The 23,932-nt window shown below is 38.4% G+C and overlaps 1 protein-coding gene across 6 annotated transcripts in view; it reads right to left on the reverse strand.

The window, feature by feature from the left end:
* LOC139967049 (uncharacterized) overlaps positions 1–23,932 on the reverse strand; it is an 88,268-nt gene that overhangs the window by 30,672 nt on the left and 33,664 nt on the right. For 3 of the 6 annotated variants that reach the window (XM_071970700.1, XM_071970701.1, XM_071970702.1), the window contains exons 16-33: positions 23,157–23,267; positions 21,437–21,670; positions 17,945–18,355; positions 15,613–17,538; positions 13,355–15,253; positions 11,771–12,232; positions 9,796–10,089; positions 9,152–9,277; positions 8,388–8,576; positions 7,420–7,539; positions 6,414–6,587; positions 5,728–5,922; positions 5,002–5,100; positions 4,403–4,486; positions 3,195–3,349; positions 2,554–2,706; positions 1,080–1,259; positions 306–750 (exon numbers count right to left, since the gene is read on the reverse strand). In XM_071970700.1, coding sequence (XP_071826801.1) covers positions 306–750; positions 1,080–1,259; positions 2,554–2,706; positions 3,195–3,349; positions 4,403–4,486; positions 5,002–5,100; positions 5,728–5,922; positions 6,414–6,587; positions 7,420–7,539; positions 8,388–8,576; positions 9,152–9,277; positions 9,796–10,089; positions 11,771–12,232; positions 13,355–15,253; positions 15,613–17,538; positions 17,945–18,355; positions 21,437–21,670; positions 23,157–23,267 — 7,257 coding nt within the window. The remainder of the gene's footprint in view (positions 1–305; positions 751–1,079; positions 1,260–2,553; positions 2,707–3,194; positions 3,350–4,402; positions 4,487–5,001; positions 5,101–5,727; positions 5,923–6,413; positions 6,588–7,419; positions 7,540–8,387; positions 8,577–9,151; positions 9,278–9,795; positions 10,090–11,770; positions 12,233–13,354; positions 15,254–15,612; positions 17,539–17,944; positions 18,356–21,436; positions 21,671–23,156; positions 23,268–23,932) is intronic. The other 3 variants (XM_071970703.1, XM_071970704.1, XM_071970705.1) reach the window with 3 other exon arrangements.

The raw sequence follows: 23,932 nt of genomic DNA on the forward strand, positions 1-23,932 counted from the left end.
TTATAAATATATCTGTTTCGCTTTCTAGAATACCGTAGGTCTCATTTCTAATAGTTTTTTTTTCCCTTTCTCATGTAACATGCATGTAACACTAAAGTGCAAACTATTTCGATGAACAGAATGAGGAAGACAAATGACAAAGAAATTTGGAATTAAAAATGGTTTCAAAAACTAAGTTCCTGATTAATATTCTTTTCATGAAAAAATTGGCTCCAGCAGGTTAACTTAACCAAATGATAAAGCTTCCTTAAAATCTGTTTAGGCCTAAATAGGATATTGCATGCATAATTAGTGCCATCACATACCGACTATCGCCTCCACAAACAGATCTGCCTGAGGTCTTCGGCAGTTGATAAAAGCTGGATCATTGGCGGTGAGGGTACATGGACAGAGTGGGGCATTGAGTAAGACTGTAGCGTCAAAGTTAGCCTGGTCACTGAAGTAACGAGCCCGACACTCTGCCTTGGCTCCAGTCCCACCGTATGGATTCTGGTCCAATCTAAAAATCCACTGACCAAGGTTGTCAGTGTTGCCAATCCTTCTGTCAATCTCAAATTCCTGTAGTGTCGTTGGAAAGATGGTGGGATCCGTGTGAGCGTTCTGGAAGGTACCCATGCCATCTGTAAACCCAATCACCAGATTAGGATTCAGCAGGTCTGGTACACTCCACTGTAAGGATCCTTCTTGGTATAGTTGGATGATGTACGTTTGAAGTCCGTTCATCGATATGATTGCCTGGAATGTGTTGACCTGAGTGAGTCAATGTGAGATGGTATTAATATGTTAATATATTCCTAACGAGGCTGTTTGGTAGCCTGCACTGAGGGCACACAGTTTACACTATTTATATATAGAATGTATATACACACACTTGCACACACTGATGACGTATTCAGTATGCGCTACTCTATCATTTTTAAAGGACGACCTAGATTAACAGCAAAACACTTATAATTTACACATTTTACCACTTGCTGAAAATATATTGATTGGATGCAAAGTACTGGGCATGAAATTGAAACAGCTAATGTTTAAACTTGTCTCATCTAAAGCATTATGGAGAAGCGTGTAAGACTTACTCTGTTAGGGAACAGAATGGCATCGTCCACAGGTTGAGGTACGCCAACCCAGGTAATGATGAGAGCCCAGATCGGGGTGTATTGATTGTCAGAAGCTTCTTGATCGAACGCCCTGACTTGTGATCCAATGTTAGCCAAAACCACGTCATCTGCACCAGCATTACCATTTGGTACATAAGTCTACAAGAAATACGCAATTGAAAAAAGGAAACTTTGCAGTCTAAATCTCAAAAGTGGAGTATAAAGGTTTTAATTCAGACCTACAGTTAATATAGAGCTGCTTTTCCTTCTCTTACAATAAACATACTCAGAACATTCATTAATCTATCTCTACCATGGCACCAGGGATTACTTGAACATTCATTAATCTATCTCTACCATGGCACCAGGGATTAATTGAACATTCATTAATCTATCTCTACCATGGCACCAGGGATTAATTGAACATTCAATAATATATCTCTACCATGGCACCAGGGATTAATTTAGTGTTCAGATTTGTCCATGACATAGTTGTGAGATTTCTGAAGTTTATCACACAATGGTAAAACTACCAAGCTTCTGAGTACAACATCTATGAGGCATCGTTTCATACTTGTTTCTACTCGGCCATGATGTTTAGCACTATACCAGATAAATAGGTCTGTGAATGGTATCCTAAAGCATTCCCTAGCTGTTGCTATAGGGTTGGTACCCTAAAGCATTCCCTAGCTGTTGATATAGGGTTGGTACCCTAAAGCATTCCCTAGCTGTTGCTTTAGGGTTGGTACCCTAAAGCATTCCCTAGCTGTTGCTATATGGTTGGTACCCTAAAGCATTCCCTAACTGTTGCTATAGGGTTGGTACCCTAAAGCATTCCCTAGCTGTTGATATAGGGTTGGTACCCTAAAGCATTCCCTAGCTGTTGCTTTAGGGTTGGTACCCTAAAGCATTCCCTCGCTGTTGCTACATGGTTGGTACCCTAAAGCATTCCCTAACTGTTGCTATAGGGTTGGTACCCTAAAGCATTCCCTTGCTGTCCCTATAGGGTTTTCTTTGCATCATATTGTTCAATACAGGTATAATATATCCACTGATGGATGATAAACTAACATTTTGTACAGTTTTCCCATCTTTCGGTGACTAGAACAGAGTAAGAGGGTAAGTTAGGATTCTGGATCACGGTCATAATACTTAGGTTTAGTCTGATGGATGTGAGCGTACTTGAGTGGGACAGTACCGAAGGTGCATATAGAAAGAATTAAAGGAAGAAACTAAATGCAAGCATGAAATGCAAACACAGGCTTCTAGAAAGCTAATTATTTCACAAACTAAGTGAAAATAAACTCCATGTTGTGGTCTCCATAGGGAGGGACACAGCTAATTAGGTGGTTTCACAAGGAACTTTTCTTAAATACTCAATGTGTTGATCACTATGAAAATGAGCAAAGATCTACATCTTTGTGTCCATGTCAAAGGTCATGTGACAGTTTACCTGTTGAAACATTTGACCTCTGCTTGAAAAGTCAGCTACAGTCCAAAAGACGGCACTCTTTGCGACAGCTTCATTGCCATTAAAATCTGTTGGTGTTGGGAATGTGGTCTGAAGAACTGCATCTCCATAAGCAACAACTCCATTGCAGGTGTACTTGAGAGAACAAAGTAGAAAAAAAAAACGGCAGAATTTAGAGAATACATTTTACCAAGTAATTAGGTTCTTGCATTCCACAGATGATGTTGGCAATGTTGGGTATGGAACTGTTGGGATATGGGTGGTACTTGAGTGGCTCACTGATTGCTTGAATATTGAAACAATATTTTATAAAAATGGTCTTACTATGGTATTCAAACCTCAAATATCCTTTCTTTGAACTTTTCAAGCCCAAATTTGAACTCTTCCTATCTCCATTTTAATACTGAGAGTGTATGGAGATCTAACTTGTCTGTCTATAAAGCATGTCTTGAGTGGTTATAATGACTAAGGAGAAGTACAGTAATTGTTCTTTACATATGAACTTTCTAAATGTCTAACACGACTACTTTCCAACTGGAATGATATGGACAGGGCATGCAAATGGATATTGCATGGGGTATCAAGCTGGACAAGAAATATGAGAAGTGATGTTATATACTTACATATAGATATTCATAGATCTGAGAACCGATAGGTAAGCCACTTGGTATTGGTACAAAGGGAGAAATACATGGGTCAGTGATGATCCCCAGATTGAAAAAATTACGCACTTCAAACGAATTAGCAGCGGTTCCATACTCGTAAAATATCTGAGTCACTGCAGATGAAAATAAAAGCAGAAACACGGATTAGGAATTAAGGACAAAACAAGATTAAAATTTAAAATAAAAAAAACAATAATAAAAATAAATAATAATAATAAAAAAGTAAAAATAAAATAAAAAAAAATAAAAAAAAATAAATAAATAAAAAAATAAATTAGATAAAAAAAATTAAAATAAAAGATTAAAATTTCACAGATAAACACTAGGATTCTTGTACTCACTTAAGCTGCCTCTTATTACCAAAACCAAAGTTACAAAGTTCATCCAAGCTGCTTTTCAAATGCAGTGGCCCCCTATTATTGTTTAATTGTGGCTTGGGAAGAGAAAGGTAGGCCTTGGCAGAGGAACAAGGACAACTGAGAGAGTAGTTGGAGATACATACAGGCTGTTCCAAATGAAGAGGACGGACAAATTAGTAGGAATATTTTTAATTATATTTGGTAGCTAACAAGAAGACAGTGAAGTTCCTTTTAGAGTGGAGTTGTATGGCAAGCTCTCCTCTTATACTTTTCACAACGTGTGCCGCAGAGTTTTGCATTTTCTGAAAGTTTCTGTATGGATGAATCCGACAGGCCAACTAGTAAAGGGTTGAGGAAGTCAAGCCTGGTGGTCATCACACAAGCATGAACTAGTATTTCACATGTTTAATCATCAAGATAGGCCAATGTTCCTCAATTGCAAGTTGGCGGAATGACAATGATATTTCATATGTTTCTCCATTGTCAGATTTGGTTAAAAACAGCATTTAAATTTCTGACGTTACTTTTATGCATAAATTAGGTCATCAACGACACAGCAAGTGAAGAAAAGATAGAAAAAAAAGATAGAAATGACTTGTCAGTCAGAAGTTAACACTACTTTGCCTAGTATCATACTTTGTATTAGACCTTTGGTTGATCTTACACATGCAACAAAAATAATGTGCTAAATTCACACAGACTTTTTTTTTTTGGCTCAGATGAAAGAGTTTCATCAAATTCACAAGAACTTTGAAGAAAGACTCTTGATAACTTTTGATCCAGTAACAAGATTCAAGGACAACTTACCTGCTCTACAAAGGAAAGATCCAAGAGTGTTGAAACATGCTTCAGTTGGAAGAGGACAGGATGTTGTTAAGCATTCATTAATATCTGCAATTAGAAGAGTAATATATGCACATAGGCTTTCAAGACAGAAGAGGAAGAGGGGAAGGAGGATGAGGCAGGGGGAGGGGGGGCAGGAGGGGGTAATTGAAATATATTCTTCTCTAAGAAATCTAAAGGAGTGTCCTGAGTAAGAAATGTGGTAAGTAATATTTTTGGATTTGAATTTCATTTCTCTTCTGTTGGATGGATTTCCCTGAAGAGCATTTATTTGCTACAATTCGCTATAATAGACCACATATGCCATGGAATGAAAAAGTCCTGTTATTACAAACTGTGCTAGCCAGCCTTGGGGTGCTCAGAGGCCCAGTTAGCAGCTACATTGAAATGAAATGATCACTCTGTGAAAAGCATGAGCGGAGGGATTTTAAAAGCTCTGTTGTTGTCTGCTCATAGATTTATCAAGCCTCACAAGCCTGTTGGAATGTAACCATGTTTGCAAGAGCCTTTCAAGCTATTGACACGAAATATGGAGAGGCATTTCTAAAATAATGACATCTCACCTGAGCAATCAGTACCCACTCGTTCGTAACCAGTGGAACACTGGCAAGCACTGTTAACACATTCTTCATTCAAGCCGCAAGTGGCACACTGACCAGTGACTGTAACAAAAGAAACCATGTAATTTCACAAAGAAGAAAAAACAAAAAAAGCATCAGTAATAACTATTAAAACTCAACGTAATTAACAAAAAGCAACAAGGCACAGAGAAGTCACTTTACATGGGATATATGTAGTAAAAAAAGGCAAACAAGACAACAAAACTAAATTACAGTTAATTAAGTTAATTAAGTAGCGAAAAGATATTTAGTCACTGTACATCTTTGCTGTCAAATCAGTGAAAGCAAAGATAAGGAAAGGTACATCAGGTAATGGAAAGTAAATGCATAACGTGACATTGCACAGGGAGGTAATGTAGAAGCAGCCATGGGTGTATATAGACTTCTTGATTTTATGGGGGGAGGGCAAAGCTTTTCCAAGGGCAGACAAATCTATTTCCTAGAAGAAAAAACATTTTTCTGACCATTTTAGTTGGGTGTGGGGAGGAGAGTGAGGGGAAGACAAATATATGGGAGCCAGACAAATATTTTAAGGTGCCTCCCCCCTTCCCCCCTGCATTCATGACTATACCACTGGCAGGTAGTACTACATTACAAACACAACCAGTTGTTTAATGTGGTTGAAGAGAACTCTTGATATACCCAATGGTAACCTCAAGCCAAACTTACTTGCAGTGCATAATGGTGATAAACCAGGAGTATCGTAATTCCATACTCCATCATTGCAAGTAAATGAAAAACTTGTTTGTCCAGTGGCCAAGGAAAACCCACTGTTACATGCAAAAACCACTTGACCACTGTGAAGCACATTTTCTGAAATTAATTGGGTATCTGGGAAAGCTCCAGTAAGAGTGGCACAGCTTGCTGAAAAAGAAAAAAATATATATTTATAAATAAGAAAGTTTGCAATGGCTAATGGCTTTAAAGAAGAAAAAGGTTAGAAAAGTGTATCTATTGCTGTATACCTTGCACACACTTCTACTGCATACTTCATATTTTGCTTATTAACCCTGTTAAGAAGATTAATTCAGGTTTCACTGGACCAAATGTACTTACTCCAACACAACCACCCTCGTCATTCAACTCCCTCCAAAACAAATGTACCCTCCTAAGTTTAGAGCCACTCATCCAATTATTCTTCTGAAACTAATGTTTTCAGTTCAGCACAAAAATAGCTCTTATCCAATGTGTCTGGACCATGTCTGCTGTGGTCGACTAATAGACTCACCGAATCACAGATTCAACTCTCTCATCCAAAGAGGGACCACATATATACTTATACTCACCTATCACCTAAAACACAAAGTTACCCAATCAAATCCAGCAATATTTCCAGACCATGTTGTACTACTCACCAAAGCACTCTGGAGGATCAGGTTGAAATGCACCAGATTGACAGGTGATGGTCGCACTGCCAATGAGAGTGAAGGTAGGCAGGCATGAGAAGGTAGCAGCTTCCCCATCTAGATATCTTGCTTGAGGTGACACTTCTTCGCCATTGGTTGGTGGTGCTATTGGAGCACAAATACCTTTAGACAGAAATTTTCACAAGAAAAAAAAAAGGTTATAGCCATATTTCATCTGAGAGGGGTTCTATCTTAAAGCAGCTGTCTCAACAATGAATGTGCTTGAAAAGACTATATTTTGGTTATACTTTTGTATCGTTAACATTATTACAATATGCTGAAGCTTTAACAAAGTTTAGTTCAGTGCTTTTCAAAACAAACAGCGACACATCTTCTGCAGACCTTCCACATGTTCATAAACACAGGTCCTTAGCCCTGCCAGTTTTACTCCTGAGCATTGTGGCTGATGTAACTACAGTAATTACCCAATATAAAATTTGGAGTAACAACTAAAGGCTACTTGCACAACAAAACATTGGTCGAGTAAACTCGAGTGAATCTGGTGTATAGAAGAATGCGATAATGATAGGCAACCGGCTGACTTCCAACAGATCTCTGACAGTGATAACATGAAAGATAAAAAACACAACTGAATGACATGAAAAGGATTTCTCTTTTTTGCTGTTTTAAAGATCGTTGTCATGTGATCACCACCCAAGAGAGGAGAGGAAGGCTGGGCACAGAGTGAATGGAACATGACTGACATGAGTTTCACAAAACCTGTGCATTGTTTTGGTTACACAAAAGAGGAAACATGACAGACGAACATGATGATATGTGCTCAAGTCTCGCAATATTTTACTGCTTGGATTAGGTCTTTTTTCTGTATTCACCTGACCAGTATGGATTCGGACGTATTTAGGGAAAAGTAGCTAAAGATGAGGGAATACTACTGAAAACGTAAGGTATTAATCATTCATTAAATACATTATTGAATATATTCAAGATGACTCACTAGCACAGACAGCAAAAGCCTCATCAGAGCCATCGGTACAATGGTTCAATCCATCACAGATGTTGGCGCTCGGTATGCAGTTACCACTTGTAACACACTGAAAATTAGTCACGCCACATGCTGGAATACAAAGGCAATCAAAGTTAAATATTGAATGACATCAATATATTTCATGAGAGGGGGTCAGTCCTGAGCAATCCTAAAAGGATTGGCACATGTTAGCTGTTAAAGTAATTAATTATTAAAATTTCATTAATTATGCAAAATTTATAATACCACATTGTCATAAAACTGATGCTAGCATAACAGCTTTTTGAGTTACAAATGTGAAAATGTTTGCTTGGAAAAAAATTGTAAGATATCTTTAAAATAATTTTAGTGTCTTTATGTGTTACATTGCAGTTTGAGATACTGCATACTTTGCACATTAACAATCTTTCTTGGGAATTTTTTGTAATTAAAGACATCTGTTATATCTACAACCAACTTGAAATTGTTAAACATTATAATAATAATAATACTAATGTGCAGTTATGTGTTACGATGCTTAAGTGACCAAAAATGTGACAGAAACCCGCAAGGGCTTATGGATTACAACTAACACGCCGGGTGGCTTCCAATTCAACATTTTATCTCAACTTTGGAATCATTTCAATTTAGAAAATCATTTCAGATGGGAAAACAGTAGATTGCTCTTGGATGAAAACCCACCTCATAATGACTCGGTCGGGTTTCGAACCCGGAACCTCCCGAATGCTGAGCCTCATGGCTTCAAATGCCAACGCCTTTATACACTCGGCCACAGCATTATTAACATAAGTTGTACTGCCTATATGTGTTACATTGTAGGCTTTACAGTTTGTGATGCTACATGGTAAGTCTGTGAAGAGTAAAACTGCTTCTGGGACCTTCTTAAGACTTTTGTGGTATCTAAAATAATAGCAGAGGTTTTTCGTACTTGAACTTACATGATATGCACATAGGAATGGGACCTGGTGTAGTGGATATCAGAATGCCACTATCACAGACGAATGAAAATGTGACTTCACCACTTGCCAGGCTGAAGCCATTGAGACAGCTATAGATGGTGGTCTGGCCATGGAGGTCACCTGTCTGAATAATCTCTGCATTATCAAATGGCACCAGTAGACAACTCGCTGTCAGAGAAACAAAAGGAGCACACTTATTCAGGATTCAACCATTTTATTACAGGGAGAAAATGAAGAGCAATAAATGGTTAGATTAGCAGCTGTGGTTGACAAATATCTCAAAAATGTTGGTTTTATGGTTCACAAAGACAAAACCTAGACAATCTTGGAAATACTTAAAACTACTGTCGTGACATATGTGGTGAACACAGATTTTAACAATGGCTACGAGAAATACATACGTAAGTTAATTAATTATATGTGTTCATGACCGATATGTGTGGCTAGTGTTGGTCTGTTCCACAAGAAAATTTACATCATTGGAAAAATATTGCAATCACCCTGTAGTTGAACAATGGGAGAATGACTTAACATGTAATCTGATCATTACTGTTTCTTACTTCTTTATTTTTTATAATTATTTTGATTTATATTTTGTTCTTTAATGTACATTGAGCACTCCCGGTCACCTTGATACGGGTATAATCACACAATCTTTTCTGCCCACTTCAGCAGCCTTCTTCTTCCCAGGCTGTACCCGTATGGATGTAAGTGTCAACTGCATGACATGCTAATATACTTACGACAGTTGGGCAAGGCTTCATCTTCACCATCAAAGCAGTCGGTGATTAAGTCACAAACTTGGGTTGATGAAATACAGGGGCCGCAATTGCAGAGATAACCACCATTCAAACACTCGGTCAAGCACTCTGGAAGAGAAAAAAGTCGACACCATTTATTTTCAGATCAAGTAGTCCGACTTTGTTCAATGATAGTGCTGTTGTTTCTTAGGTTGGAATGTGTTTATTTGTCGACCATACTGTTGTACAATAGTACGAGATTGTATTCAATAATGTCCCACACAGTCCAGTCTGATTTTCAGCTTTGACGTTATCTCTTGGGCATCTTGGTTGTAAGTGCTTACATCCAGCTTTCCAATGAACGTACGATGTTACAAAGACAGGGGGGAAAAAAGTGAATGAAATCACTCTACTGTGCTATTTGCTTTTAAAAAAAACAAAGAAATGATTACCTACAATGGGAATCAAGCCAATGACCTCAAGATTTCATGTCCTGTGCACTACCAACTTAGTTATCCAACCAGCAGTTCTAAAAGTTAAATCGGGACAGTTAGTCAAGTCCTGTGGGATTCAACAGTCCCTTAAATCTGCCGGTGATTTACTATATTTCAGTATCAGAGAATATCCACCTTTCCCTTCCTTCTTACCTTCGGCGGTGGTTGTCTCCTCCCCTCTAACTGTAGTGGCTTCACCACCAGGGGTAGTTGCCATCATTGTTGTGACTGTAGCCTGCGGTGTGCTACCTGCTGGTAGAGTTGATGTGGCAGCCATCCCTGTAGCAGATGCTGAGGCTGATGGAGAGACTGATTGGGTAGAACTAGGTCTTCCAGTTACAGTGCTTATTGCACTCGCTTCACTTATACCAGTACTAGCTTCAATGCCTGTGGTAGGAGCTGTACCTGTGGACACCACATTGGTGGTTGGAGCCCCGGACGTTGTTCCTTTGAAGACAGAAAAGCAGGATAAAACAATAAGAAAATGGATCTGGTTAAACCAAATTGATATCTTCACAAGGTTCATAAGTTATAACTTAGTGTAGAGAATGCCTATGCAAGAATATATGTGTGTCCATTCCAAGGTGACTTTGAGGAATTTCACTGGTGAAAGAAGTTAAGGCTTGTTACCAGACAATTTTAATACAAAGATGTCACAAGTTGGGCTACATTATGTGTTTGTTCCTGCACCATTCGTTGCATGCGTATCTTCTATTAAAATAATATTTTTTGCTCAGACAGCATGATGATGAAATAGTTCAAATAGTCCACAAGAACTATTCACCAAACTCAGAATGCACTGCTGTACTCCTTTAAATGACAACAAAAAATAGAAAATCAAATAAGACATCTTCAGAATCCAGAGGCAATTGAAGATTAGCTTGTAGCTCACCACCAAGGAATTTACTAATACTTAGTTTATTATTGTAATCCAACTCAGTATTGTTTACATTTTATGAATACAATCTACAACTAATTCTATTTAAACATTTGTTTACTATCTGTAACGTAGTTGGTTGTTTCTTAGTGCCCAACCGGGGTTCGAGAAATTGAGGTTACAACAGGGTGTTGTCCATGACCAGTCATTGATGTGTGTCACCTCTCAAATATTGACTATTATATCGACAATATTACACTATCATTGCCAATGTAACTATTAAACTGAACAAATTTGTTTCCAAACCATGAAACTATTGAACTGTCAAATGGTTCAAATATGCTTCTCACACTAAACTGACTAAAAGAAGCTTTAATTCAATGCAATTGTCATTTTTTTCATGATATCTTGTCAAGTGTTTTCGTTCAATCATCCTATTTGTAAATCCTTATTTGCATATTGTTATACTAGTCTGGAAATGAAGACACTGTAATAAATTAAAATGAGCAAAACCACTCTGATTTTGACATTTTGAAAGAAACCAAACTGGTCACAAATTCTTCATACCAGTGTCAAGCACCAGTTGCCATGGTGAGTTCCAGGGAGACTTTTCTATAAAATGTTTTAGTTAAAAAGGAAATGAAGTAATAATCCTGTGGAGGATAAAATAGACATTGAATCGACAATGTAAACCTTGACTATAAAGTTGTTGAAGTTCTTATGAATATTAAAACTAAACAAACATTGAACTCCACCACACACAGCTACAACTGAGTATTGCTGTCTATTGACCTATTAGTTACTGAAAGGCTTAAATGCCAGCCCGTTCATACAAGGTGTAGCCTACATCATAACATGTACTATGCTGTTGGTATAGACATGTAGGGTACAATATAAAGTTTAAAATGGCTGGAAACTATAATTTATATGAGATAACAAGTACTTAAGTTCTATGCAGGGATGCACACTTTCTTGAAAATCAAATTCCACAACAGTTCCAGGACCAAATTTAGGAATTCCATGGTCTTTTCCATTAAAAATGTCTGGACTGTTTGTTTTATTTTTGGGCATACTGTCAGATGGAGAAAAGGGTAGAAAAATTTAAGAAAATCAGTACATTCTTCGTGACGTTTGGCATTTTCACCCTTTCTCCATCACTTTTTCAGGGCTGGAAATGTTCAAATTTCCATGATTTTCATAACAATTGGAACCCTGTTTATATAAACACATGGTAATTATGAGCCACAATACCTGGTGCGTCTGATGTTGTAAACTCTGTTACGGGTGTTATTACAGTGGTGCTTCTCACTGGAGTAGTGCTGATGAGAGTCGAACTGACAAAAGTTGACGTATGAACATCTGTCGAGCTCACATCCGTGGTTGAGCTTGCAAAGTTGGATGGAAATACCTTTGAGGTGCTCCCAGCTTCGGTACTGCTGAATGAGGTCGAAATCTCAATGGGTCTGCTGGTAACTACCGTGGATGTCGGACTATCTGTGGTGGTAAACATGGTCGAGGAAACTTCCATGGTTGTTGTAACACTCTCTGTTGTAGTACGGTCTGTTGTACTTGCCACTTGAGTCGTTGATGGAATAAACGTGGTGGTCTCTGCAGCTGCAGAGCTGCTTGGAGCTACTGAGGATGTCGGACTATCTGTGGTGCTAAACATGGTCGAGGAAACTTCCATGGTTGTTGTAACCTCTGTTGTAGTAGCTTCAAAAAACAATTAATGACCAAACATAAACCATGACGCTGATCTTGGTAGCCAAAGTTTACTATGAAATGGTTGTAACCTTTGCACCTTAATTTTAAGAAATTTATCTATTTTTTTTACAGTAAAATACTTGCCGTAAGTTCCTCTTGATACATCCAGAAAAACAGCAACTAGCAAAAAAACATATCCTCCTCTTAACCACGATGCTATTTTGTTACTATGTTGTGCAGAAACAGCTGGGGCACACCAGAGGTGGGCCTAGTGACATGTGTTTCAAGCCTCCTGTGATAACATTATCAGTGCTTTCAATCAATTTTTCCGTTAATCTGACATACGGAATTGCTTGAAACACCAACAACAAAAATTTGCTATGAAAAAGAGAGCATGATTTCCCAATAACATTTTTTACCTTCTGTTAATCTGTGGTGTTGACATTAGCAATGTTGTTTTTTGCATATTTGCCTTTCTATGTTAACTAATGCATGCTAGGCAGGTAAATTCAGTTTTTTTTGGCATTTTTTTTTTGTTTTTTTTTGTTTTTTGCAACAAGCGTAAGAAAGTTTCTAATGCATCCATCTGTGGCATATTTTCTATGTTTTATTTGGCAGAATGACTTTGTTATGCTGTTGATCCAATTAAGAGTTAACTTGACTGTGATATGATGGCATACAAACTCCTTGGAAACATCCAGAAGGTATATAACACACTGTAAATGGCGCAAAGCTAAGCTCACCCAGACGGATATGTCTGTTAATAGTGCAACCTGGGTTTCATCAGTTTGGACTGGCAAACTTGAACTGACCATTTTGAAAGTGTTTTAATGAATTGCCTTCATGGTCACTTTGCCAGTAAAGGTTACATCTACAGGTTGTGGACACACTGGTTATACTTTGCACATCAGAGGAAGTTTCTGCTACTGTGGCACTTTGACCAAGAGTGCTTGATAAAAATATAAAAAAATGTAAAAATTTAGATATTGAAGGATCCTTGGTGGATGTAGCAGGTGAGTTTGTGCTACTTACATATGTTGAGGTTTCAGTGGGGGTATCTGTAGTACTAACCTAATATTTGAAAAAAGGTAAGTTAATTGTGCATTAAATGTGAAGCAGTATTAGTCTTACCAGCGGTGGTGCTGAGGACCTCCGTGCTGCTAAGCATTGTGGAAGTGTCTCCTTCTGTAGTGCTTGAATGTGCAGTGGTAGAGGGTGCTTCTGAAGTGGTTAGTAAGTCAGTGGTGCTTACACCAGCAGTAGTTGTAAACTGTGTGGAAGTGGGATTAGGAGTGGTAGTGAATGATTCTGTCGTGGTCCCACGTACTGTTGTAGTGGGTAGTAATGTTGTACTTGGATCAAATGTAGATGTCGGAGGGACTGATGTTCCTTGACTTACAGTAGTGCTAGCCTTGTCTGTGGTACTTATGGAATCTGTTGTAGTTTCATGTGTTGTACTAGGTATTCTTGTTGTAGAAGGCATTAACGATGAAGTTGAATGTTCTGTGGTTGTTTGTATGTTGGTGGTGCTGTGGTCAGTTGTGGTGCTTGGCATATCTGTTGTGGTCAAGGGGTTAGTGGTACTTAATACACCTGTGGTGGATGGCAAGACTGAGGTTGTCTGTCTCTCAGTGGTGCTGGCCTCTGTTGTGGTAGTTAATGATTCTGTCGTGGTCCCACGTACTGTTGTAGTGGGTAGTAATGTTGTACTTGGATCAAATGTAGATGTCGGAGGGACTGATGTTCCTTGACTTACAGTAGTGCTAGCCTTGTCTGTGGTACTAATGGAATCTGTTGTAGTTTCATGTGTTGTACTAGGTATTCTTGTTGTAGAAGGCATTAACGATGAAGTTGAATGTTCTGTGGTTGTTTGTATGTTGGTGGTGCTGTGGTCAGTTGTGGTGCTTGGCATATCTGTTGTGGTCAAGGGGCTAGTGGTACTTAATACACCTGTGGTTGATGGCAAGACTGAGGTTGTCTGTCTCTCAGTGGTGCTAGCCTCTGTTGTAGTTGTATCTAACTCTGTTGTGGTTCCTGGATTTGTTGTACTTGAAGCGTCTGTGGTACTTATGGAATCTGTTGTAGTTTCATGTGTTGTACTAGGTATTCTTGTTGTAGAAGGCATTAACGATGAAGTTGAATGTTCTGTGGTTGTTTGTATGTTGGTGGTGCTGTGGTCAGTTGTGGTGCTTGGCATATCTGTTGTGGTCAAGGGGTTAGTGGTACTTAATACACCTGTGGTTGATGGCAAGACTGAGGTTGTCTGTCTCTCAGTGGTGCTAGCCTCTGTTGTAGTTGTATCTAACTCTGTTGTGGTTCCTGGATTTGTTGTACTTGAAGCGTCTGTGGTACTTATGGAATCTGTTGTAGTTTCATGTGTTGTACTAGGTATTCTTGTTGTAGAAGGCATTAATGATGAAGTTGGATGTTCTGTGGTTGTTTGTATGTTGGTGGTGCTGTGGTCAGTTGTGGTGCTTGGCATATCTGTTGTGGTCAAGGGGTTAGTGGTACTTAATACACCTGTGGTGGATGGCAAGACTGAGGTTGTCTGTCTCTCAGTGGTGCTAGCCTCTGCTGTGGTTGTATCTAACTCTGTTGTCGTTTCTGGATTTGTTGTACTTGAAACGTCAGTGGTACTTGGTACCTGAGTTGATGTGTGCAGAGGAGTGGTTGATGGCTGTTCTGTTGTAGTTCCTTGTACTGTTGTACTCGGTAACTCTGTCGTTGTGTCAGGTTTTGTTGTGCTGGGAAGTCCTGTTGTGCTGGGTGCATCAGTAGTTGTGATTTGCTCAGAGGTGCTTTGGGGGTTCGTAGTGGAGGGCATATTAGTTGTTGTGAGACTTTCTGTTGTCGTTTCAACAGTAGTGGATAAAGTGTCAGTGGTAGTTGGGAGTACTGACGTTGTACCTGGTTCAGTTGTAGATAGCTGTGTTGTAGTTACAGCTTCAGTTGTCGTTCCTGGAACTGTGGTACTTATTTGGTCAGTCGTTGATTGAGGCACTGTTGTTGTAGGTTTGTTTGTTGTCGATACTGAAAGCAAAAGAAAAGCAACAATGATAGACGTGGTTCTCCATCATAAATGGACTATTCCTAAAACTTGTATAAAATGTTGGCATATTCCAACTGCCACAGACACAATGCTCTCAATGAGGGACTTGAACTTCCCCAAACAACACATCTGGGGCTCTCCAAACAGAAAGTAAATACACCACAGAGCTGTGAAAATGATACCAAATGACAAAAGTTTGAAACAGTTTGTGGTGAACGCAGCTTCAAAGTATCATTATTCTTGTCATTTCTTCTTTTTGCAGTAATAAAGGGGATGAAAATAATGATAAAAGTAACCTGGGAGTTGCACTTGCTCATTTTGTTTAAATATATATACATACCTGTGGTACTTGGTGTATCTGTTGTAGTTGGTTGCATTGTTGTACTTAGTGAGTCAGTGGTGCTTACACCAGCAGTAGTTGTAAACTGTGTGGAAGTGGGATTAGGAGTGGTAGTGAATATGGTGGCAGTTGTGCTAAGTATGCCTGTTGAAGATGGCATAGCAGTCGTTGTTTGAGGGTCAGTACTGCTCAATACTGCTGTGGTACTTAGAGATTCACTTGTAGTCTCGATTACTGTTGTGCTGGTCGCTGCTGTGGTAGTTAATGATTCTGTTGTGGTCCCACGTACTGTTGTAGTGGGTAGCAATGTTGTACTTGGATCAAATGTAGATGTCAGAGGGACTGATGTTCCTTGACTTACAGTAGTGCTAGCCTTGTCTGTGGTACTAATGGAATCTGTTGTAGTTTCATGTGTTGTACTAGGTATTCTTGTTGTAGAAGGCATTAACGATGAAGTTGAATGTTCTGTGGTTGTTTGTATGTTGGTGGTGCTGTGGTCAGTTGTGGTGCTTGGCATTTCTGTTGTGGTCAAGGGATTAGTGGTACTTAATACACTTGTGGTGGATGGCAAGACTGAGGTTGTCTGTCTCTCAGTGGTGCTAGCCTCTGTTGTAGTTGTATCTAACTCTGTTGTGGTTCCTGGATTTGTTGTACTTGAAGCGTCTGTGGTACTAATGGAATCTGTTGTAGTTTCATGTGTTGTACTAGGTATTCTTGTTGTAGAAGGCATTAATGATGAAGTTGAATGTTCTGTGGTTGTTTGTATGTTGGTGGTGCTGTGGTCAGTTGTGGTGCTTGGCATATCTGTTGTGGTCAAGGGGTTAGTGGTACTTAATACACTTGTGGTGGATGGCAAGACTGAGGTTGTCTGTCTCTCAGTGGTGCTAGCCTCTGTTGTAGTTGTATCTAACTCTGTTGTGGTTCCTGGATTTGTTGTACTTGAAGCGTCTGTGGTACTAATGGAATCTGTTGTAGTTTCATGTGATGTACTAGGTATTCTTGTTGTAGAAGGCATTAACGATGAAGTTAAATGTTCTGTGGTTGTTTGTATGTTGGTGGTGCTGTGGTCAGTTGTGGTGCTTGGCATATCTGTTGTGGTCAAGGGGTTAGTGGTACTTAATACACTTGTGGTGGATGGCAAGACTGAGGTTGTCTGTCTCTCAGTGGTGCTAGCCTCTGTTGTAGTTGTATCTAACTCTGTTGTGGTTCCTGGATTTGTTGTACTTGAAACGTCTGTGGTACTAATGGAATCTGTTGTAGTTTCATGTGATGTACTAGGTATTCTTGTTGTAGAAGGCATTAACGATGAAGTTGAATGTTCTGTGGTTGTTTGTATGTTGGTGGTGCTGTGGTCAGTTGTGGTGCTTGGCATATCTGTTGTGGTCAAGGGGTTAGTGGTACTTAATACACTTGTGGTGGATGGCAAGACTGAGGTTGTCTGTCTCTCAGTGGTGCTAGCCTCTGTTGTAGTTGTATCTAACTCTGTTGTGGTTCCTGGATTTGTTGTACTTGAAACGTCTGTGGTACTTGGTACCTGAGTTGATGTGTGCAGAGGAGTGGTTGATGGCTGTTCTGTTGTAGTTCTATGTACTGTTGTGCTCGGTAACTCTGTCGTTGTGTCAGGTTTTGTTGTGCTGGGAAGTCCTGTTGTGCTGGGTGCATCAGTAGTTGTGATGTGCTCAGAGGTGCTTTGGGGGTTTGTAGTGGAGGGCATATTAGTTGTTGTGAGACTTTCTGTTGTTGTTTCAACAGTAGTGGATAAAGTGTCAGTGGTAGTTGGGAGTACTGACGTTGTACCTGGTTCAGTTGTAGATAGCTGTGTTGTAGTTACAGCTTCAGTTGTCGTTCCTAGAACTGTGGTACTTATTTGGTCAGTCGTTGATTGAGGCACTGTGGTTGTAGGTTCGTTTGTTGTAGTTACTCCGCCTGAAAGCAAAAGAAAAGCAACAGTGATAGACGTGGTTCTCCATCATAAATGGACTATTCCTGAAACTTGTATAAAATGTTGGTATATTCCAACTCCCACAGACACAATGCTCTCAATGAGGAGGGACTTGAACTTTCCCAAAGAACACATCTAGGGCTCTCCACAGACAGTAAATACACTACAGAGCTGTGAAAATGATACCAAATAATACATATATTTCTCTGTTGAGACAAAAGTTTGAAATAGTTTGTGGTAAACTCAGCTTCAAAGTATCATTATTCTTGGACAGACAATATGTCAATTCTTCTTTTTGCAGTAATAAAAGGGATGAAAATAATGATTAAAGTAACATGGGAGTTGCACTTGCTCATTTAGTCCAAATTGATATCAAAGGGGTTAACATACCTGTGGTACTTGGTGTATCTGTTGTAGTTGGTTGCATTGTTGTACTTGTCTGCATTGTTGTAGTCGGTTGTTCAGTCGTAGTGACACTTTCTGTAGTCGTTGGCCTGTTTGTTGTGGTCAGCTCAATTGTTGTTGAGGCAATATGAGTAGTAGTGATTTCGGGCGTAGTTGATGGATTACCAGTTGTGGTAACTTGATCGGTGGTGGTGCCACGGTCAGTGGTAGTTTGTTGTTTTGTCGTGCTGCCAATGTGTGTTGTGGTACCAAGGTCAGTGGTGGTGGTGGGAGGGTTGGTCGTTGTGACAAGGTCTGTTGTCGTTGGCCTGTCTGTTGTAGTTGCCGTGTCTGTGGTACTCCCAAGGAATGTGGTGCTCACGGGTGCTGTGGTGCTAGCTACCACGGTGGTAGATGCTGGGAGGTGAATGGAAATTTACAGATCAGGAAAGGTGCAGAATGAGGGTGCAAAGAAAAACACATATCTCACAAAATAAACCGATGCAAAGTATAGCATAATTGACAGATAGTGTGGGAAATTGTAGTCATAAAGGAATGTATTAATAGCAAAATAAGTACTCAAATTACTACAGAAAAATGGTTCAATAACTGTTTGAAACTGACATGAAACTCAATCTGAATTGCTGTTACAAAAAAAAAGGAGAGAACCCTTGTGAGAGTAAAAATGACATGAGCATATAGTAGAGTGATGGTGGCTTGAAATGACAGGTAGGGTTATTGTTATATTTGTATATTCATAAGTGTAGTGATCTTGATGGTGCAACGAATTAGTAAACATGAAGTTCTTTTATTTAAAATGGTGTGGCAATGGTTGTGAAATTTACATTAAGAAGGTACAGAATGTCATTGGTGAGCTGTGCTTGTAACAACAATATTCCAGTTAATATCTGATTGGTGCATTTTGCAGAATAAAGTTGTACATGTGGTAATAAAACATGTGGTATGGTCATTTCCAAATCTGGTAATAGGGCACAATGTCTACTTACGAAATATCTTTTAAGCTTCATGATGACAATGACGGGTGATATATCAATTTGTTGTTATGATAACTGATATATAGTCAGGATATGTATATGTCATATAATTAAAATAAATGATGGTTATATCTGATGTCTTATCAAGAAATATGTGCATTCTTTAAACTATGTGATGTGTAGTCATTAAATATGTGCATTTCTGTCAACATTCCCAGTGATATGTGGTGTGTAGTCATACAATATATGCATTTCTGTGAACATATGGCAATGATAATGTGATGTGTAGTCATAAAATATGTGCATTTCTATGAACATATGGCAGTGATATGTGATGTGTAGTCATATAGAATATGTGCATTCTGTGAACATATGGCAATGATATATGGAGTGTAGTCAAACAATATGCGCATTTCTGTCAACATTACCAGTGATATGTGGTGTGTAGTCATACAATATATGCATTTCTGTGAACATTACCAGTGATATGTGGTGTGTAGTCATAAAATATGTGCATTTCTGTGAACATATGGCAATGATATATGGTGTGTAGTCAAACAATATACATGTGCATTTCTGTCAACATTCCCAGTGATATGTGGTGTGTAGTCATACAATATATGCATTTCTGTGAACATTACCAGTGATATGTGGTGTGTAGTCATAAAATATGTGAATTTCTATGAACATATGGCAATGATATATGGTGTGTAGTCAAACAATATGTGCATTTCTGTCAACATTCCCAGTGATATGTCGTGTGTAGTCATATAGAATATGTGCATTCTGTGAACATATGGCAATGATATATGGAGTGTAGTCAAACAAAATGCGCATTTCTGTCAACATTACCAGTGATATGTGGTGTGTAGTCATAAAATATGTGCATTTTTGTGAACATTGCCAGTGATTCTTGATGTGTAGTCATAAAATATGTGCAATTCTCTGAACATATGGCAGTGATATGTGGTGTGTAGTCATATAGAATATGTGCATTCTGTGAACATATGGCAATGATATATGGAGTGTAGTCAAACAATATGCGCATTTCTGTCAACATTACCAGTGATATGTGGTGTGTAGTCATACAATATATGCATTTCTGTGAACATTACCAGTGATATGTGGTGTGTAGTCATAAAATATGTGCATTTCTATGAACATATGGCAATGATATATGGAGTGTAGTCAAACAATATGCGCATTTCTGTCAACATTACCAGTGATATGTGGTGTGTAGTTATACAATATATGCATTTCTGTGAACATATGGCAATGATATATGGTGTGTAGTCAAACAATATGTGCATTTCTGTCAACATTCCCAGTGGTATGTGGTGTGTAGTCATACAATATATGCATTTCTGTGAACATTACCAGTGATATGTGGTGTGTAGTCATAAAATATGTGCATTTCTATGAACATATGGCAATGATATATGGTGTGTAGTCAAACAATATGTGCATTTCTGTCAACATTCCCAGTGATATGTGGTGTGTAGTCATACAATATATGCATTTCTGTGAACATATGGCAATGATAATGTGATGTGTAGTCATAAAATATGTGCATTTCTATGAACATATGGCAGTGATATGTGATGTGTAGTCATATAGAATATGTGCATTCTGTGAACATATGGCAATGATATATGGAGTGTAGTCAAACAATATGCGCATTTCTGTCAACATTACCAGTGATATGTGGTGTGTAGTCATACAATATATGCATTTCTGTGAACATATGGCAATGATATATGGAGTGTAGTCAAACAATATGTGCATTTCTGTCAACATTCCCAGTGATATGTGGTGTGTAGTCATACAATATATGCATTTCTGTGAACATTACCAGTGATATGTGGTGTGTAGTCATAAAATATGTGCATTTCTATGAACATATGGCAATGATATATGGTGTGTAGTCAAACAATATGTGCATTTCTGTCAACATTCCCAGTGATATGTGGTGTGTAGTCATACAATATATGCATTTCTGTGAACATATGGCAATGATAATGTGATGGTGTAGTCAAACAATATGTGCATTTCTGTGAACATTACCAGTGAAATATGGTGTGTAGTCAAACAATATGTGCATTTCTGTCAACATTCCCAGTGATATGTGGTGTGTAGTCATACAATATATGCATTTCTGTGAACATATGGCAATGCTGATGTGATGTGTAGTCAAACAATATGTGCATTTCTGTCAACATTCCCAGTGATATGTGGTGTGTAGTCATACAATATATGAATTTCTGTGAACATATGGCAATGATAATGTGATGGTGTAGTCAAACAATATGTGCATTTCTGTGAACATTACCAGTGAAATATGGTGTGTAGTCAAACAATATGTGCATTTCTGTCAACATTCCCAGTGATATGTGGTGTGTAGTCATACAATATATGCATTTCTGTGAACATATGGCAATGCTGATGTGATGTGTAGTCATGATATACTTGCAGCGATATGTAGCCGTGAAATCATAATAATTACCCAGTTCGTCGTCATCAAGAATGATCACAGTGCAGGTAGCTGTTGTACTAGTTTGGTACGAGTTGTGTTCAACGTAGACGTAGAATTCCTCATCTGGTTCTTGCTCCAAGTCTGATATGATGGACACTGTGGCAGTGACTACACCACTTGATGTGATTTCTTCGATTACAATGGATGACTCAATCACATCAAAGTCAATAGTCTGTTCAGCTGTACCATCTGCATACAAGACACCTGTAACACGCCAACATAATAAGTTACAACAACCACATTGATTTATTTACATTATTTTAACAACATTTCTTTGATGGCAAATGTCTCGCATTGCAAAAGCTGACCACTAAAGAAACTGACATGTCACTGGTGAATGATAATTTGTTTCATTAATGTGTCGACTTAATGAACAATAAAAATACCATAAAGATTCTTCAACATGATTGTCAACCCTGCCTATAGCAAAACAGCCCTCCTCAAATTCACTCAAGCATTAATAATTTGTTACTTGATAGCATAAACTATCCCAAACACTGCCATTAGGATTCATCCTTGAGCACACCTAATTAATTGACCAATCACCTGTATGATTGTAAACACAAGTGCTCTAATGGCTAGCACTACTTTCCTGTGTGTGGAGGCAAGTTTGGCTTGACCACTGAAATAATACACTTTGTGTTTAAGCATGAATTTGTGCAGAGATGCATTCAGTATGGCTAGCATTCCCAACTTTGGACAAAAACAGGGGACTCAAGTGGTATTTGCTATAGGCAGTGAAGATCATAATGCTCCAGTCAGAATGTGGGACTCTTTAGATAATAGAGCATGGCATGAAATGAATGTTTTATCAAAATATAATGCCCAAGAGGTGAATTCCATGCATGGTGGAAACCATTTAATGCAATAACTAATTTATAGAACTGTTTCAGCTCAATATTCTTAATGAAGCTACATTTTATGTTAATGGTAAAATACTACAGACGTAAGTTTTAAATGTCATTTATCTCAGTTTTATCTCAATCTCTAAATCAAGTTTGTATATGGTTTAGTGAAGTGTTGTGTTTGCATTTGTCTGGTAATCTATCAGTTATATGGGAAACCTCTAGAACCATTCTTTTAACGACTGTCTGAACTGGCCTAGTCACAAATGTAAGGTCATACTGGGAGACACAAGACGAAACTGATTTACGAACAGAAATATGAAAATAATAAAGAATACCTATCTGAATAGGTCTCCTAATTAGATTACACATAGGTCTCCTAGTTAGATTCCACATAGGTCTCCTGATTAGATTCCAAATAGGTCTCCTAGTTAGATTACACATAGGTCTCCTAGTTAGATTCCAAATAGGTCTCCTAATTAGATTACACATAGGTCTCCTAGTTAGATTACACATAGGTCTCCTAGTTAGATTCCAAATATGTCTCCTAATTAGATTACACATAGGTCTCCTAGTTAGATTCCAAATAGGTCTTCTAGTTAGATTCCAAATAGGTCTCCTAGTTAGATTACACATAGGTCTCCTAATTAGATTACACATAGGTCTCCTAATTAGATTACACATAGGTCTCCTAATTAGATTACACATAGGTCTCCTAATTAGATTCCAAATAGGACTCATATATAGATTCCACATAGGTCTCCTAGTTAGATTACACATAGGTCTCTTAGCTAGATTCCAATAACACCTAGACTCTGAGCTGAATGTAGTGCTTTGATGCTCACCTAAGTCAATCATAAGTCCACCTGAAGCTGTAATCTGGTATGCAAACTCAACAAATGCTACTCCATCCTCTTCACATGAGTAGACAATAGCTGTGTTGCAGTCCACAGTAACTGACAAGGAAAGAAAATGTTTAAATTAATTACTCAGCAAGAATGTATGTGTACCAGTTAAAAATATGTTAGCAGAACTGCACCATTCATATGTTACAGACAGTAGCTAACTTGTATTTACTGAGATTTCATGAGCAACTTACAAATCCCTTTTACAGGCTAATTCCAAACTCTTGCAAACACACATGGCCAACTTATAGCGCTAATGTTCTGGCATGATTGTGGTTGCATCCCACATTCCTGCAATATAACGGTCACCCAGGGCTGTAATCGCTCTCAAAAGCTTGCACCAATAACGTCAACCACGACGGTCACAATTTAGTACCATTACATGCTAATCAAAAGTGATATCTAAATGATGACACACACCAAACCACCACTGTGACTAAGCCTGAAGTTAAAGTTTGAAAACAATTAAAGTGTAGCAATTGAGGTAGCATGAACATGCTGTGATAATTACTGTAATGAAAGACATGCCACCACCACCACCCCAACGACAGGAACTAGGCCAATTACAAATTGTTTCTTAATTATGTCAACTTAGCAATTTTCACCTCAGCATTCTTAATTGATTTAAGTAAATGTATTTTAAGAATCTACATCTAATTATTTGCAGTTACTTCCAAGAATAGAAAAAAGGCACATTAGAGAGTTAATGTTACCAA

This window comes from Apostichopus japonicus, chromosome 4 (genome assembly GCF_037975245.1).
Source record: "Apostichopus japonicus isolate 1M-3 chromosome 4, ASM3797524v1, whole genome shotgun sequence".
Lineage (NCBI taxonomy): Eukaryota > Metazoa > Echinodermata > Holothuroidea > Aspidochirotida > Stichopodidae > Apostichopus > Apostichopus japonicus.